The sequence below is a fragment of the Oryzias latipes genome, chromosome 16 (genome assembly GCF_002234675.1).
Source record: "Oryzias latipes chromosome 16, ASM223467v1".
Classification (NCBI taxonomy): domain Eukaryota; kingdom Metazoa; phylum Chordata; class Actinopteri; order Beloniformes; family Adrianichthyidae; genus Oryzias; species Oryzias latipes.
Genome location: NC_019874.2, coordinates 6,685,493 through 6,700,872, shown reverse-complemented (window position 1 = coordinate 6,700,872; position 15,380 = coordinate 6,685,493). Strand labels below are relative to the sequence as shown.

Genomic DNA, 15,380 nt, shown 5'->3' with positions numbered 1-15,380 from the left:
AGGTTTTCTATGGGGTCCAGGTCAGGACTCCGTGCTGGACAGTCAGGTTCATCCACATCAGACTGTCATCCATGTCTGTATGGACCTGGCTTTGTGTTCTGGTGCACAGTCATGTTGGAAGAGGAAGGGACCCACTTCAAACTGTTCCCACAAGGTTGGAAGCTTGGAATTGTCCAAAATGTTGTGGTATCCTAAAATCATTTCACTGGAACTAAGGGGCCAAGCCATGAAAAACAAGCCACACCATAATACCTCCACAAGACTTCATACTGCAGTCCCAAATGTACCGTTCTCCTGAAGACCTCCAAACCAGACTTGTCCAACAGATTGCCTGTTGGAAAAGCGTGATTCATCACTCCAGAGAAGGCGTCTCCACTGCTCTAGAGTCCAGTGGTGGCGTGCTTTACACCTCTGCATCCGACGCTTTGCATTGCACTTGGATGCAGCTGCTCGGCCATGGAAAACCATTCCATGAAGCTCTCTACATTCTGAACTTGGGCTGATCTGAAGGTCACATGAAGTCTGGAGCTCTGCAGCAATTGACCGTGCATAATGTTGGTGATCTTTTGGCACTATGAGCTTCAGCATCAACCGACCCTTCTCCATCAGTTTACGTGGTCTACCACTTGGTGCCTGAGTTGCTGTTGTTCCCAAACTCTTCCATTTTGTTCGGATAGAGCTGACAGTTGACTATGGAGGTGAGTGAGGTCATCTTGACCCCACAGGATAGAACAAAGTTTACCCCTTGTGCTATCTTAGATGACCCCACCCTTACATTGACGTGTTCTCCCTACCATGACAAAGGTGGATAAAGGTGGAAAGATTTCATGTAATCCATGGACACCAGTGAAGATCACAAATCATTGAAGAAAAAAGGTTCAGAGCACTGTCTAGTGGGTCTAGATGACCCAACTCCCAATGTTAAAGTGCCTAGGATAGCACAAGGGTTACAGACAACTGTTGAAAATCCTGTTTTTTGGTGTTTTTAAAATGTTCTTGCAGCCTTTTTCTCATGATGGAGGACACAGATAAAGAAAATTAAGATTAAAATTGCATTTTGAAATACTGGAACATTCAAATCGCTGTGAATCAGGACCAGACGAAATGATGCAGTTGGAAAAAGATCGCTCCGTTCTGATGCATCACTTGCAGACAAATCAACCTGTGAACATCTTTTTATTTCCTCGTCTGAGCTGGAATCTGGATCTGAACTGCACGGCTGGATTTCTACGATATTTCTCCCCAATTTTGTTGCATGGATAATTTTAGGTTGGGGGTGTGAGGGGCTGTAAGCTAGCAGAAGATAGTGTGTAAATGGAGAACTCTCAGCAGCGAGGACAGGAAGGGGGAGCAGGTTTGCTCCGCCCACAGTCCCCCCCACAAGTCAGAGGTGAATTTCTAATGAACTACTGCCGCTCTGCAGAAACTATGTCCTAAAAAACAACACAGGTTCTTTGATTAGGGCTAAAAACGGCATAATCATATACTAAAAGACCACGGGGAAGGCTTAGGAAATAGATCAAAAGATAATCTGAGTGGGACTTTAATTATCTGATATTGATCCCTCCTTTCCACCAAATCCAGCTTTTTTCACTACTACCATCATGTTAAGACATTTTAGAAATTAAACTACTGTAACGCTGAAAGCATTGGACTTTCCAGTCAAACTTTCTTTGAAGCAGCTAAAGCTTTTTCAAACATGTGATGATGCAGACCTAAACTCGCAGAAGCAGGATCGTGTTTGGAGGAACTTTCCTGTGACCTCCCTGATCTAAAGTGGATCCTCAATCTCTCTGAGGTTCTTGTTAGTTGTTGAGCGTGGGAAGCCTGCAGTGATCCAGGTCAACGGTGATGTTTATCTGAGCTGCTGAAGAGTTACAGAAGGGGGGCCGGGGACTGCAGAAAGACCTTAAAAGGCTTTTATTTTGTAAACTCATCTTATTCTGCTGTAATGAGTTCTCTATTGAAATTGTCCTGCACAGCAGGGGGCTGTAATCAAGATCTGAACTCCAGAGTGGCTCTGCCAGCTGTCACTGAGCGCCATCTACTGGTTAGAGATGTTACAAGATCTTCTGACTGTTCAAATCTCCTGACTACTTAAAAAAGCAGGATTAAGAAAGTAAAAGCTTTATAAAAGCCCCAAGCACTGTTGGATTTTTGAATTTTGATCTCACTTTTACCCCCATATACATTTCCTTATGTGAAAGTGTTAAGATCACGTGCGACAACCACACAGCAGTTCTTCCAGCCTCTTCCAATGACATTTATTTCCATTCTAACCTGCAAATGCAGACAGAAGGCATCACACAAGGCCCTGTCAGCGCGGGACAAGAACCTCCTGAGCTTCATACAGGGGCCAGGTCATATTTATGATTCCTCCCAGGAATAGAAACTACTATTTACATTGGAGAACAAAGTCTTTTAAAAATAGAGTTCATTGGATATTTTGCACAGCAAAAGGATAAAAAATACTCTGAAAAACACGTTTAAAATGCAGAATAAACATGATTTTGATGCCGTACCGTCTGACATCCTATTATGTGCTTTCTTCATCACTGTAATACTCTGTTAGCCTAAAAGGCAAATTCCTGAGCTAAGGCATGTCTCCTGCAGACAGGCACATTTTTTTAAGCACAAACGGCTTCACCAAGGCTTTGTGGAGTTGAGGTCCACTTTAAAACACCAACAATTGGAATATTTTGTTAAATTTCAGTAAAAACGATTCACATAAAAAGGAATAATCCCCTCCAAGGCGATACATTTTTGCCAGGGGGTCTCAGACCACAAACCCTTGTGCGTCCGTGCGCTCGGCTCCTCAGTCAGTAAAGCAGGTGTTTGAGTTCAGAGTAGATGAGCGGGAACATGACCGTGCACGCTCGGTACAGGATGGCCGCGCTCTTGAACACAGCTCGAGGTTTGGTGCTCCAGGATTCAGACTTAAAGGCGAAGTAGATCGCGTAGAGCGCCACCGCAAAGAAGTGTCCAATGAGGGTCATGGGCTTCGGTGTCAGCCTAGAAACAAAACAAAAAAGATATTGTGGATAGAAAAAAAGAAGGCTGTAAAACCTTCTTCAAACAAACATTTTCACTCAGAGAGCTAAAAGCTCATTTTAGAATCTGGAAAAGGCTTTTCTACCCTCAGATGATGCAGATAACATGATCGTTTTTTTATGTCTAGATCACCTTTTTAACATCACTTTGAGGGAAAAAGAAAAATTCAGTTTGGTTCAGCCTCACAGTAAAGAGGTAACGGACACAAAGCTGGACGACGATGACAGGAACAGAGAAACACACAAAAGTCTGAAAATTCAAGATAACCCAGAATACCTGCATGTAAACAGAGGTATTTGGAATCTAATATTCGGAATTATAAAACACCCGTATGATGAATTTAGAGAAGTCATAAACCAGCATGAAGAAGGAATAATGCTTTTTATGTCTGTTTAACCCTTTAGACCCTTTTTTCCTTAATTCATTTATGGGATAAAGACCACAAGAAGCGCTAAAAACACTTGTTTTAATTAGAGGTGATGTAGGAAAAAAATAAAAAAGACGTCCGCCCCTTAAATTTGTCTAAAGACCCACTTTTGTGTATTTTCAAAGCTTTTCTAGTGGTTTTTATATTATGATTTTGCCATTTTTAGCCAAAATTTCAAAAAACCTGTGATGTTTTTTAGGACATGGTTTCTGCAGAGCGGCAGGACGTCATTAGAAATTCCCCTCTAAGATGTAGACGGGACTGTTAGTGCAGAGTAAGCCCGCCCCCACATCCCGTCACCCATCTGTTTACAGGCTCACAGCCCCTCACATCCCCAACCTAACATTAGCGGTGCAACAAAAATGGCGAGCAGTACTGAAGCTATCCATACGTACAGTTTAGATCCAGATTCCAGCTCAGACGAGGAAAACAAAGACAAACATGGATCTATGTGTCTGGAAGTGGATGCATCAGAATGGAGCAGAGCAGGGAGCTTGAGGCCCACCCAGTGTATTTTCTAGGTCACACATTTTTATGCAGTATTTTTTTCATGAAGAAATACTCAGAACTGCAGTTTTAATCTTACTTTTCTTCAGAAATGCCTTTCATCATCAGAAAAATGCTACAAGAACTTGCTAAAAACACCAATTTCAAACTGATTTGGGCTTGTTTACCATTAATGACAGCGACTGTCTGGCCGGTTCATAAACATGAAAGCCTTGATGCTGATCTAAAAACAGCTAGAATGCGGTGCGTTAGCTGGAAAAAGGAAAACGTAGAGCAGAGTTTGTTGAGCAGTCAGATGTCTGAACTCTAATAATGCAGACTGGAGGCCTCTGAAGAAGTTAAAGCCACAATCTAAGGCTTTGAGAGCCCACAGGGTGACATTTCCTCACAGTATTTGGCCCATATCCTGAGGGGATAGTGGGCTGCAGACACACTTGACACTCAGGAAACATTCAGAAGCTTTTCCGGACACATACAGTGAATCCTTACTTTGTTCTCTGTAAAAAGGAAGCTCAGAAAAAAATCTGTTGATTTGTCTCGACTTGATGTGGCAAAAATGTAGAAGAACCTGAACTAATGACTCTGGGTCATTTAGGTTTTGGTGCAATTCCCTAAACTTGTTCTTCTTGTTATGCAAAATGAGGCTTTTGCTCTTTTGGACTCCTGGAAAGTCAAAGCTGAGCAGGCTCCCCGAGGGATGAAGGCGATAAGATCAGTGATTGATGCTTACACAGAGAGAAGTCCGATGGGCCCAGAAATACACTCTCCACCCAGCTTGAAGTACTGGAAGCAGGCCTTTCTGAGCTCATGAAGAGAACCTGTCAGAAGCAAACCAGAGGATGAGACCACACTCTTTTCTGTCTGTCTGTCTGTGGGCCGCAGAGGCAGACGGGACTCACTGTCGGTGGCTGAAAACAGCTCGTACAGAGCCTGCGCCAACACGTTCACCACAAAAGAATGGGATGACTTGCGTTCCCAGTGGAATTTTTTCTTTGCCTATTGAGAAAAGAGGGGGGGAAAAACGGCGTAAAACCGCAGGTATGTCCAGAAGGTAATGAAGGATTATGCATTTATGCCCCAATTTTTGATGATTTCCAGAGAGATGGATGCAGTTTTATGGTTTCCTGTGAGAGAACAGTCATGTTGGGAGCACCTGCAGCAGGGCGGAGTCATCGTACAGATCTGGGATGTTCTTCAGCAGACCCCTCCAGATCCGGACGTCATTGAGGGCGACACTCATCCCTCCCCCCGTCAGAGGGTGCCTCATGTTGTAGGCATCACCCAACAGCAGCACGCCTGCAAAATGGAATGAAATGGTACTTGGTCTTGCGTGCAAAAAAAACGACTTCCTGTTCAAACTTTAAGGTTATACTAATATTGTTCAAAATGCCAGCACAGATATTGCCTCAACATCTGCGACGGCTCCAACCACACCTCAGTACCTGGTTTGTTGACGGGGGAGGGAGGGAGGAAGCTGCTGGGCATGGACCGGAGTCTGTCGTTCTGCAGCGCCACCATGAAGGGCTCTTTCAGGTGCTCTGGAAGGAAAGAACATGAAGGCAGGACGCCTGTCACTGGTCTGGAGGAAACCCTGCAGGTGCATGCTGGGAACCAACACGTTTCTTTGGGCGTCTGAGTGTTTCTCAATGCATCAGCGGGGCTGACTCCTCTACTCCAGCTGGACCTCAGTCAAAGTCTTCAGAGCTGCTTTGATACTTGGGCAGGATGTCGACGCCTTCAGCTGCTTCCTCCCCAGAGGAACAGGCAGCAGACGCAGTCTGCATGGATTCCTGCATCATAGCCGCTTGATCTCAGCTCAACATTTCACTCAGACTGCAGCTTTTCTTCTCCAGGCTAAAGGCGGCTGGACATCTACGGTTACACAATCCGATCTAACCCAGATGTAACGACCAACGGTCTGGTTTGCATTACCTGGCAGCTGTGGGTGTATTTTTTCCGCCATGTACTCGGACAGGTTGCGAGGCAGCTCCCCCCTGATGTCCACCAGCACCCGGGTGTGAGAGGAGGAGATCTGGTAGATCAGCACCGGGCTGGGGTCGGCCAGCACCAGCTCCGCATGGTTGGCTTTGAACTGCGGACAGTCCTGGGTGGGGGGGGCAGCACAACAGTGGACATTTAGGACGTTGGACAGCACATCCACTGTGGAGTCTCTCTCCTCTTTTAGCTCATTCATTCTGCCAGTTTGATCTCAAATAAACATCAGTTCACAGTAGAATAATCCTCTTTCTGAGAAAGTCTCTTTCAGATTATTATTATTGGATTATCTGTATCACAGTATCAGAACTGTGAGCAGCTTTAAAAGCACGGCGGTGGACGGGTAGTGGTCAGGGCATGTTGTTCTGCAACTGTCCCTGCAGATCATTTTAGCAGTTGATTATAAAGTACTTTAGATATGAGAATATTCTAGAGGCACATGGGATGTTTCCTGTGTCTAAAGTTAGGTCATAACTGGGTCTGACGAGGTTGGCACGTCCTAAATCTGCATCAAAGCTCTACAAGTAAAGGCACTGGGTTGGAAAAAAGGAATCCTTAATTGATCTAAATTTGGCTGCATTTAACAGTTTAGAGTTCAGCTTTGCTCATCAATAGAATCTTATCTTTTAAACCAGTCATTTCAGTTTCAGTCTGCATTTGGATGCTTTCCTCTGCCTACCTTCATCAGACATCCGATAAAGTGTGAGGTTGTCTTGGCCTTCCCGGGAACGAGGCTCTTCCTGAACTTGGAGAAGCAGCCGTCGGCCACCACGGTGAGCGCGGCGTGGATCTCCTGCGGGACAGTTTCACGGCAAGCGTCACAGACGCACCCTGCTAAAAGCAGCCTCTCCTCTGCTTAGGCGAGGTTCCCCGCCGCTCACCTTCAGCTCTCCGCTGTCTTTGTCTCTGTACTGGACTCCAGTCACACAGCCGTCCTCCTCCAGTAAACTGTTCACGGTGCCTTCTATGAGCCTGACACTAGGGGGCAGAGGTTGACCGTTAGAAACATGGAGCACCAAACCTCGACCGTGCAGAGAACGCCACTTTAATCATCAGTGTATTCACTTTTACTGTATTCAAACACTGTATATATCGTCAGGAAAGGTGCCTCCGTACTTTTTTTCGGCCATGACGGCTCTCCTTAGGCCTGAAATGAATCGACCGTGATGGAAGGCGCGCCCACACTGGACACGCCCCTCCTCCTCTGGGTACGGGATCTCCACCTGGGTGCTGCTCTCCATGTCATGGATGACATAGCCGTTCACCTGGTGGGCATCCAGACCTTCCACTGAAGCTGAGGAAACACAGACAGTTACTCCACGCAAAGGTTAAAGACTGCACAAGGGTTTGGGTTTTTTTATTCCAAAAAGTGTTTGTTGCAGTTCTACAGTCCAGTGTGGAAATGTTCCAACACGAAAATCTGAGAGAAAAACAAGACATTTTTTATCTTAAACTTGATCTTCACTGTCCAACTTTTTTTATTTTAATTTCCCATCTATAACTGCCATAATTCAACGTTTAAAAATCTGTTGATAAAGTGCTAAAGACCTTTAAATACCACACTAAAACCTGTGTTGGTTCTAGACTTAAGACTTTAAACAAATGCATTTAAATTTGATCCATGTTCTCTTTGGTGGATGTGTGGAGAAAACAGACAGTAAAAGTCTAAACCACACACAAACCTCTTACAATAAAAGATTTCTACGTTTAAAAAGTGTCTATGTCAAAATGCGGCTCTTTAATTCCTCCACTGTGGCTCTTTGGCTTTGAAAGAAAATGAAAACGAGTTGAATAAATGATGGTAAAAGGTTAATTCTATTCTCCATCCATCCATAATCATAGTTAATGTCGGGTTTGTCGTCTTTTTGGCATTTTAAAAAAGTAATGTAGCAGCAGGAGGTGTTTTATTTTGAAAGGAACTTCTGTGTGCCGCTGTCTAAAGTAAATGAAGCTGTTATTTGTAGTAAAATCCCTGATATCATTCCCCTATTGTAAATATATAAAAGCTACATTTTATAGACAAATAAAGTGTCTGTTTCTGAACATGAATGATACTTAGCAGTTCTCGCTGTGTTTATTCAGTAAGAACCGTGTCCCAATGGCTTTTAGTCTTAATATAGGTGGTTTACATAAATCAATATTCACTTTCATGGAGGAAGTTTCTGTTAGTGTAACAGGTTTTTTTTAATCCTACAGCTATGTAAAAACCATTAAATAACATTAATTTAATAACAAAAAGCCCTTATCTTGTTGATGCTAATCAAGGCCTTCCCTCTGCCTCATGGTTTTCTGATTGCATTGACACTTTCAACAAAAAGTGGAATGAAACGCCACCTGACATGACCTCATGACCTCCAGCCCCCGCTTTTTGCTGACCTTCCAGTCCCAGATCCCTCAGAGCTCTGAATCCACCGGGCTGCAGCAGCTCCCCCACGATCCTGTCCGGCTCCTTCAGGTCTCTCTCCACCACCGTCACCCTCCTCCCGTCCCTGGCCAGCACCACGGACAGGGCCGAGCCCAGCACCCCGGCCCCAACGATCACCACATCCGGCTCCGGCTCCGGGGCCACAGAGGCCCCACAGACTGAAGAACAGGGTTCAGCTGCAGACTCCGTTTCTTCTGCTCGTCTCCTCTTACTCTGTAAACAGATCCATAAAAGCATGTATCCTTTCTGCTGACATCAATACATGTCACAATGATTTAAATGCATTAAAAATCTAAAAACAACAGACAGTCAGCTTTGGGGTTGTTGGTTTTTTCTTCTTTTGACTGCCACAGCTCTGCCTCTTACCTTTTTCCTGCTGTTCTCCGCCGTGCTGCTCCTCTGTGGGGCTTTTTCAGGGACTAAGTGGTTCACCAGGGGTAAGAAGGACAAGGCGCTGAAAGTTAAATGAACCACCTGGAAGACTGTGAGCTTCTGGCCGTGGAAGAACCTGACATAAGACAGCAGCAGCCCAGCTGCCACAAACAAGCCTGTGATCATCAGCAGCTCCTTTGGGATGTAAGACAGAACCAGGTTGGATTTTTTATACAAATATGTAAAAGTTGCCACTCCTAGAAAAGTCCACATCTTTAAAATATTTTCTTAAAAAGACACATAGACGATCAACTGCTGCTTCTCAACAGAAAGTAAATAAATAATCGAAATAATGAGGTTTGGTCGGAGCTGGTTTTCTGGTTAAACTTGTCATAAATGTAAAAAACGCTCCCTGGACCTGCGGTTCTATAACCTCCCTGACAGCTGAGATGCTGATGATTATTTCATGACTAGAAAGACGGGCCTTTTCTGATTAGCAGCTTTTCCCTTCCCGCCCGCTCCGCCGCTCGATCCTCCAATCAGAAGAGGCGCGAGGGTGAGCAGAGCTCACGCTATTCGCTGATTGGACGGGCGCGCCTGCGCGGGGCCTCCTCTCGCACGCTGATTGGTCGGTCTGAGAGCAGCACAGTAGTATGATGTGATGTCAATGAAAGGTGCTCCTTTTATTTCTGTGACTTTTTCAGGGACCGAATGTGATCAAAGATCGTTAATGTCAGACAGACGATTCACGTCTTTGTGTTGGAGTTAATGGTAGATTAAAACCAGTAAATATTTGTTTAGTTCACCAACAAAACAAGAAAATGCCATAAAAGGATAAAGAACCCACCTCTTTTTATTGGGCACAAATTCATCAGTTTTCACAGTGTGATATAAAAATATTTTTAAAAAAAATACAGAGTTAGACTTCTTTTAAACCCACATGATCTATTAGCTGGAGAAACATTGGTTTACTCTGGAAAAAAAAAAGGTCTGAGCATTTACGAAAAAGCTGATGAACTCAGTTTTTATTATCATTATATATCATATTACGTATATCAAACTAACCCAGAACCAATAGATAGTGCTCAAAATAAGAATAAAAAACACACATCTGTTAAATTCTGAAAAGAAATCAAGAAAACAAGATGTTAACTTTGACAATAAAAAATCAGGGACAAGTGGAACTATTTTAGAATCAGATCTTAAATAAAAGTTTTCCCTGATCCAGTTTTATGAAGCAACTTTTCTGAAACATCTACTCAACCTTTGTGACTTTCAGAGTTTGCCGTTCTTGTGGTATTTTTCTTATATTGAAGTGATTTGATCATGTATAAAATGACAAGCAGGTGAAGAGGTTTGTCATCATCAGGCCTTTTCTGTACAAACACAAATACTTCATCATCTTAAACCATCAGGAAGACAAGACCTTCAAGAGACTTTGAGGTCAAACTTGACAGAACAAGACGTTACTGATTCAGCTTCTGGGAAATGTTTGTGTCAAATACCCACTGTTAAAAAAAAAGTTTTTTTTTTTTTTTTACTTACAGCCTTCTTTGGTGTGAAGATTGGAGAGAGCGGAGCCAGCATGTTCACCCACAGCCAGTCTTAGAAGAAGTCCCAGATTTCTGGTCTCTGCTCTATGTGATCTGAACTGACTGTGTCCTCATGCCAAGACAGACAGAAAAACGGATTCCTGTCCTGAATCTCCCAGAGCCGTATCAGCTTCGCTTGTCGTGAAGTTCAAAGATATTCAGAGATTTCTAATCTAGGCTTTGGCGAAGGAAAACATGAGATATCAATTATCACCTTATTTTGAAGAAGAAGAAAAAAGAATTTCAGGCTTTTTAAATGGTTTTAAATACAACAAACGTAATAGAAGAGCACATGTAAATTGTTGTAAAAGAGATAAAGAAATCTGTCTTTTTCTTCTGGTTGATGATAGAGTCACACAGCAGAACGTTTGATTCAGTTCAACCTGACATGTAATCTCTGGGTAAGCATGTCTGCCCTGCAGTCCAGAATGCACTGCTTCAACACTCGGAAGCTCACACCCTGCAATAGATAAAACAAATCACAGTGTTAGATCATATTTGGACGTTATTGTTTAAATGAGAAACACAGAATGTTCCTGATTTTAACCCTTGTGCTATCCTAGGCACTTTAACATTGGGAGTTGGGTCATCTAGACCCACTAGACAGTGCTCTGAACCTTTTTTCTTCAATGATTTATGATCTTCACTGGTGTCCATGGATTACATGAAATCTTTCCACCTTTATCCATCTTTGTCATGGTAGGGAGAACACGTCAATGTAAGGGTGGGGTCATAGGATAGCACAAGGGTTAAAAGACGACATCGTCCTGCAACACATTCCGCCTATTCAGGGAAATGCTAATGAAAATCCAATGAAAAGAGGTCATGTCAGGTATTCTATACATGGACTGTGAGTGACATCATTTTAGCCTTCATTTAGCCTTGATTGTTATAGTTTTGTTCATAAACCATTGATCATTTTATAAATATTGTCTTTGAAGACCCATTCTGAGGAAAAATGTGATTCGTGATGGAGAACATATGTAAAGAAAATGAAACTTAAAATTGCATCTCTGAGTATTTGTGAGGGATCGAGCGGCCAATGAGGACAACAGAAGTTTATCAAAAATGAGTTTTAATTTTTCTCAAAAACTGTAAAAAGATTAACAAACTGGGCCCTTAAAAGAGGTCAACAGAAACATAATTAACTCAGGCAATAACTTTAACTTAACCAACTGAACAGACCAAGTAACAGAAACAAAACTGACCTAACCAAAGACACAACAGGGGAACATATATAGTGGCTGATCAGACCACTTGAGAAACATGGGGGGGAACTAACATGACTACACAAACATTTAACAAAGACTATAAAGACAAGACTAAACACAAAACTTGGTCTCTTAGTGGAAGAGAAAATCATCAAAAGTGGAACAAAATAAATAATGACCAACAGATGCAAAGCAAATAAACATTAAATAAGTCCATTAGTTTCTCCCCTGGAGGCTTCAGTAGATGGTGCCTTCCTAATTGCCTGGCTGGAGTATTTAAAGGCTGTGAAGACTTGAGCTCCTCCTTTGCCAGTCCTCACAGCACAGCTCCAGCAGTAGAACCTCAGCCACACCCGTAGAGACCAGTAGCACCCTCAGCACTGGCAACTCAAAAACAGGTGACATTAATTAAACAAACCAAAATAAGTAAACTAAACAAGTGTACATGTGCTAGAAATGATTGAAAATAGATAATGAATGTATATTTTAACTAAAAGAAATGTGTGCAATTATTCAAGAATAGAGAATCTGAAATAATAAAATTAAAAAGAAAGTGTGCAATGCTGAAGGGAGGTTACCGCCATGTTGTTTGTGGGTGTGGCAGGGTATGCTGCCATCACAGTATTCCTTTATTCAGATTGCTGCCTTTAGAGAGTATTCATGCACGTCACATATCTAAACTGTACGGCCTCATAGCTGTGATGTTGCTCGCCGGTTTTGATGCACCCCTTTTACCAGAGTGGCGGGACCGGGGCAGCACCCTGACCTTCCATTTGGGTCAGATCCCACTGGAGTTCTGGCAGTTGTCCTCCCTGTCACCACTGCTGGTGATAGTGGTCAATGAGGTGGAAAAGCTGCAGGAGATGCGATAAAATATAAACTTTTGTTTCTAGTCCTTTTTGTGGAAGGAAAAAGGTTTCCATAGCCTTGTTCTTGACCTTTTTTCTCATTTTTTACCAATTAAAAACTTTTTTAGGACATCTTATCTTCACACATCACCACAAAATGTGTGACCGTTCAGCTGATTGATTATAGCTTCAGTTCTTTATTGTACCTACAGAAATAAAACACCATGCTTGCCTGAAAACGTCTGTTTTTCTAAGTGCGGTTTCATCTTTTAGTATATGTAGATCCTAAAAAGTCATCCTGTTCTGGACAGTTCTGTCATTTTTAAAGTACATCTGGAGACAAAGATAGGCGAGTTTCCTGAGAATGACAGCGTAACAAACCAGTAACACGGTTAGAATTTGAAACCAGGCCTGAAACCCCATCAGTCACAGACCATTCCAGCAGATACAGATAAAGAGCTTTATTAATACCAAAGAAAATAAAAAAGCGGCCAGCTGCTTGCATTCAACACACAGTAAAATAAACAATAAGAATAAAGCCATAAAAACTATCAATAGTGAAAGCCTTTAGTTAAAAATAGTAAAATATTTATAAATCCATTGTCATAGTTTGTAGGCGTGGCAGACCCAAACGCTGGAACCCAGAATGAACATACAGGTAAGTGAACGGTAAGTATGAATTTATTTTCCTTTTGAGAATGGGTGTCTTGGTGTGATGAAGATCCGGGCTTGAGGGAGGCTCGTGGCGTGGCTGGAGGTACTAGCACGGCTAGCGGTGGCTGGCGTTTCCACAGGAATGCAGGAATAGCTCGGAGTGACTTCCACACAGGTGACTCTCGTGAAGGGGAATCCTGAGGCAGGAGAACAATGTTAGTGGAATGCAAAGAACGAGAAAAACTTGACATGCGCAAACTAAATTTACCTTCGGGGATCAATAAAGTTGTTCTTGAATCTCGAATCTTGGTCCAGGTGTAGTCACCATAAGGGGCAACGAACTGGCGTTGAATACTGGAGCTGGGTCTCCTTTTGAAGAGCAGAGGCTGATGAGTGAAGTGGTCACAGCTGGTGGAGTCAGGAGCAGAGCAGAGGGGAAGGGGGAGGAGAACTGACAGAGGCACCATGACATCCATAAAATATTCGGAAAATAAAATCTACTGCAATAAAACCATAAAACTTTCAAAAATTACAATTCAACCTTTGATGCAACCTTTGATGCAGTCAGGAGTTGCAACAACAAAAGACGTCCTCAGTCTGTCTGTGGAGCTGTGTTGGGACGGCGGTCCTCTGCTGAACTCGCTCCTCCTCCCAGTAAAGGCCTGGAGCAGAATGTGTGAGGGATGACCACAATGGCCCTGAACTTGAACACAGTAGAAATAGGAGGCAGAACAGTGAAACTGCAGATTTGAAGAAAAAAAAAAGGTCTAGAAGGTTTTTGTAAAAGGAGAAATACATTTTCATAACTACCTGCTTTGTGAGACGTACCACTTATCTAAAGGTTGGGCAGGTTTTAGAGCAGTGAAGGTGGCATCAGCTTAAAGGCCCGTTCACACCGGGACGAATTTCGCCGGCGATTTTTGCCGACGTTTAACGCCTCGTGACTAAACAAAGGGCACCAATGTGAGTGTGCACACCGACGCGAAAAAACGCCACGCGTCAAAAAAAAAAAACGCCTCGGGTTCGTTTTTTTTTTCGACGCATCGCGTCGAAATCTATTCGACCAATGAGAATAGCGCTATTGCACACGTGTCTGGAGCTTCTGAAGTTACAGTAAAACACAACTTGGGGGCGCTCAAACACAAAACTGCCTTGCTGAGCACACATACCAGCGAAGAAGATAGACGTCAAGTAGCGTCTACACTGCCGCTAAGAAATAATGACGGACATTCTAAAATATCCCCGAACCAAGCACCAGTTGGAGCAACTGGTGCTTGAAATATTCATGTTTTCTTTGTATGATTCTGACAAGCGCGTAAATACTTGCTCTCTTCTTCTGAGTGAAAAGCGACTTTAATAAGCGTAAAGTTGCGCAGCGCCACCTTGTGTACAGGAGTATTTCTGTTTACATTAAGCGCCATCTAATGAAATTGCATGTTCGCTCGGCTCATTGTCAGCGAAAATCGCTTGGGTGTGAACACAAAAAACGTGGCGAAAAACATTGGGGAATAACGCCTGGCGAATATTCGTCCCGGTGTGTACGGGCCCTAAGTTTCATGTGAGAACATGGCTTGAGGAGTTAAATTGAAGGATTTGATCATTTGGAGTTATCCTATAGTGCCTTCACGTGATTTTTTTTGGAGTGTTTCATTAATCATGAACCATAATTATTTATTTTAATGAATTAACTTTTTTTGATCTAAAGAGATCAACATACAACAAAAAAGTGACTATATTAACTTTTTATCAAAACTTAATAATTATTTTTTACGTGGCGTAAAAGATCATCCCACCGGGGGGGATTATTTTCAATCTAAAACAATAAAGGGGAAAAAAGCCCCATCAGGCGAGAGCTCCTATTTAACACTTTTAAAACAGTAGGAAGACGTTTCTGAGCAATCCAGAAACAACTTCTTATTAAACCGTATTCCACAGTTTGTCACAACAGCTAGACAGTAGCGAATCTCAGGAGGAGATGAGACACCAGAGGAATTGAACAATTTGGACTTTTGCTTCATCATCTGGGCAAAAACAGGTGGGAAGAGGTGAACTTTCCCTTTGTTTCACTTATGATGCATAGTGTATATATCACTTTCCTCCATTCCCACAGAGGGAGGTTGGTGCAGGCTCTGTGGCCGTTACCATGACAACGCAGCGCACTGCATGTCAAGTGCTAATGATCGAATTGATATTTGTTTCTATGGTAAATGACCGTACAAGCGAGACAATGGCCCAATGAGGTTTGCATTATCAGAAATGATTGGACTTTGAGGGAGACCAACCGATCAGGCAGCCTGG

The 15,380-nt window shown here is 42.9% G+C and overlaps 1 protein-coding gene across 1 annotated transcript; it reads right to left on the bottom strand.

Moving 5' to 3' along the window:
- Nucleotides 1-2,239: 2,239 nt before the first annotated feature.
- On the bottom strand, nucleotides 2,240-9,256 carry sqle (squalene epoxidase). Its single transcript, XM_004077709.3, has 11 exons — nucleotides 8,772-9,256; nucleotides 8,357-8,618; nucleotides 7,097-7,274; nucleotides 6,862-6,958; nucleotides 6,660-6,773; nucleotides 5,918-6,089; nucleotides 5,428-5,523; nucleotides 5,139-5,281; nucleotides 4,885-4,981; nucleotides 4,716-4,803; nucleotides 2,240-3,012 (listed from the first exon to the last, which is right to left on the bottom strand). Exons 1-11 carry the CDS (start codon nucleotides 9,048-9,050, stop codon nucleotides 2,820-2,822), a joined length of 1,719 nt encoding a protein of 572 aa, XP_004077757.1. The 5' UTR covers nucleotides 9,051-9,256; the 3' UTR covers nucleotides 2,240-2,819.
- Nucleotides 9,257-15,380: the final 6,124 nt, after the last annotated feature.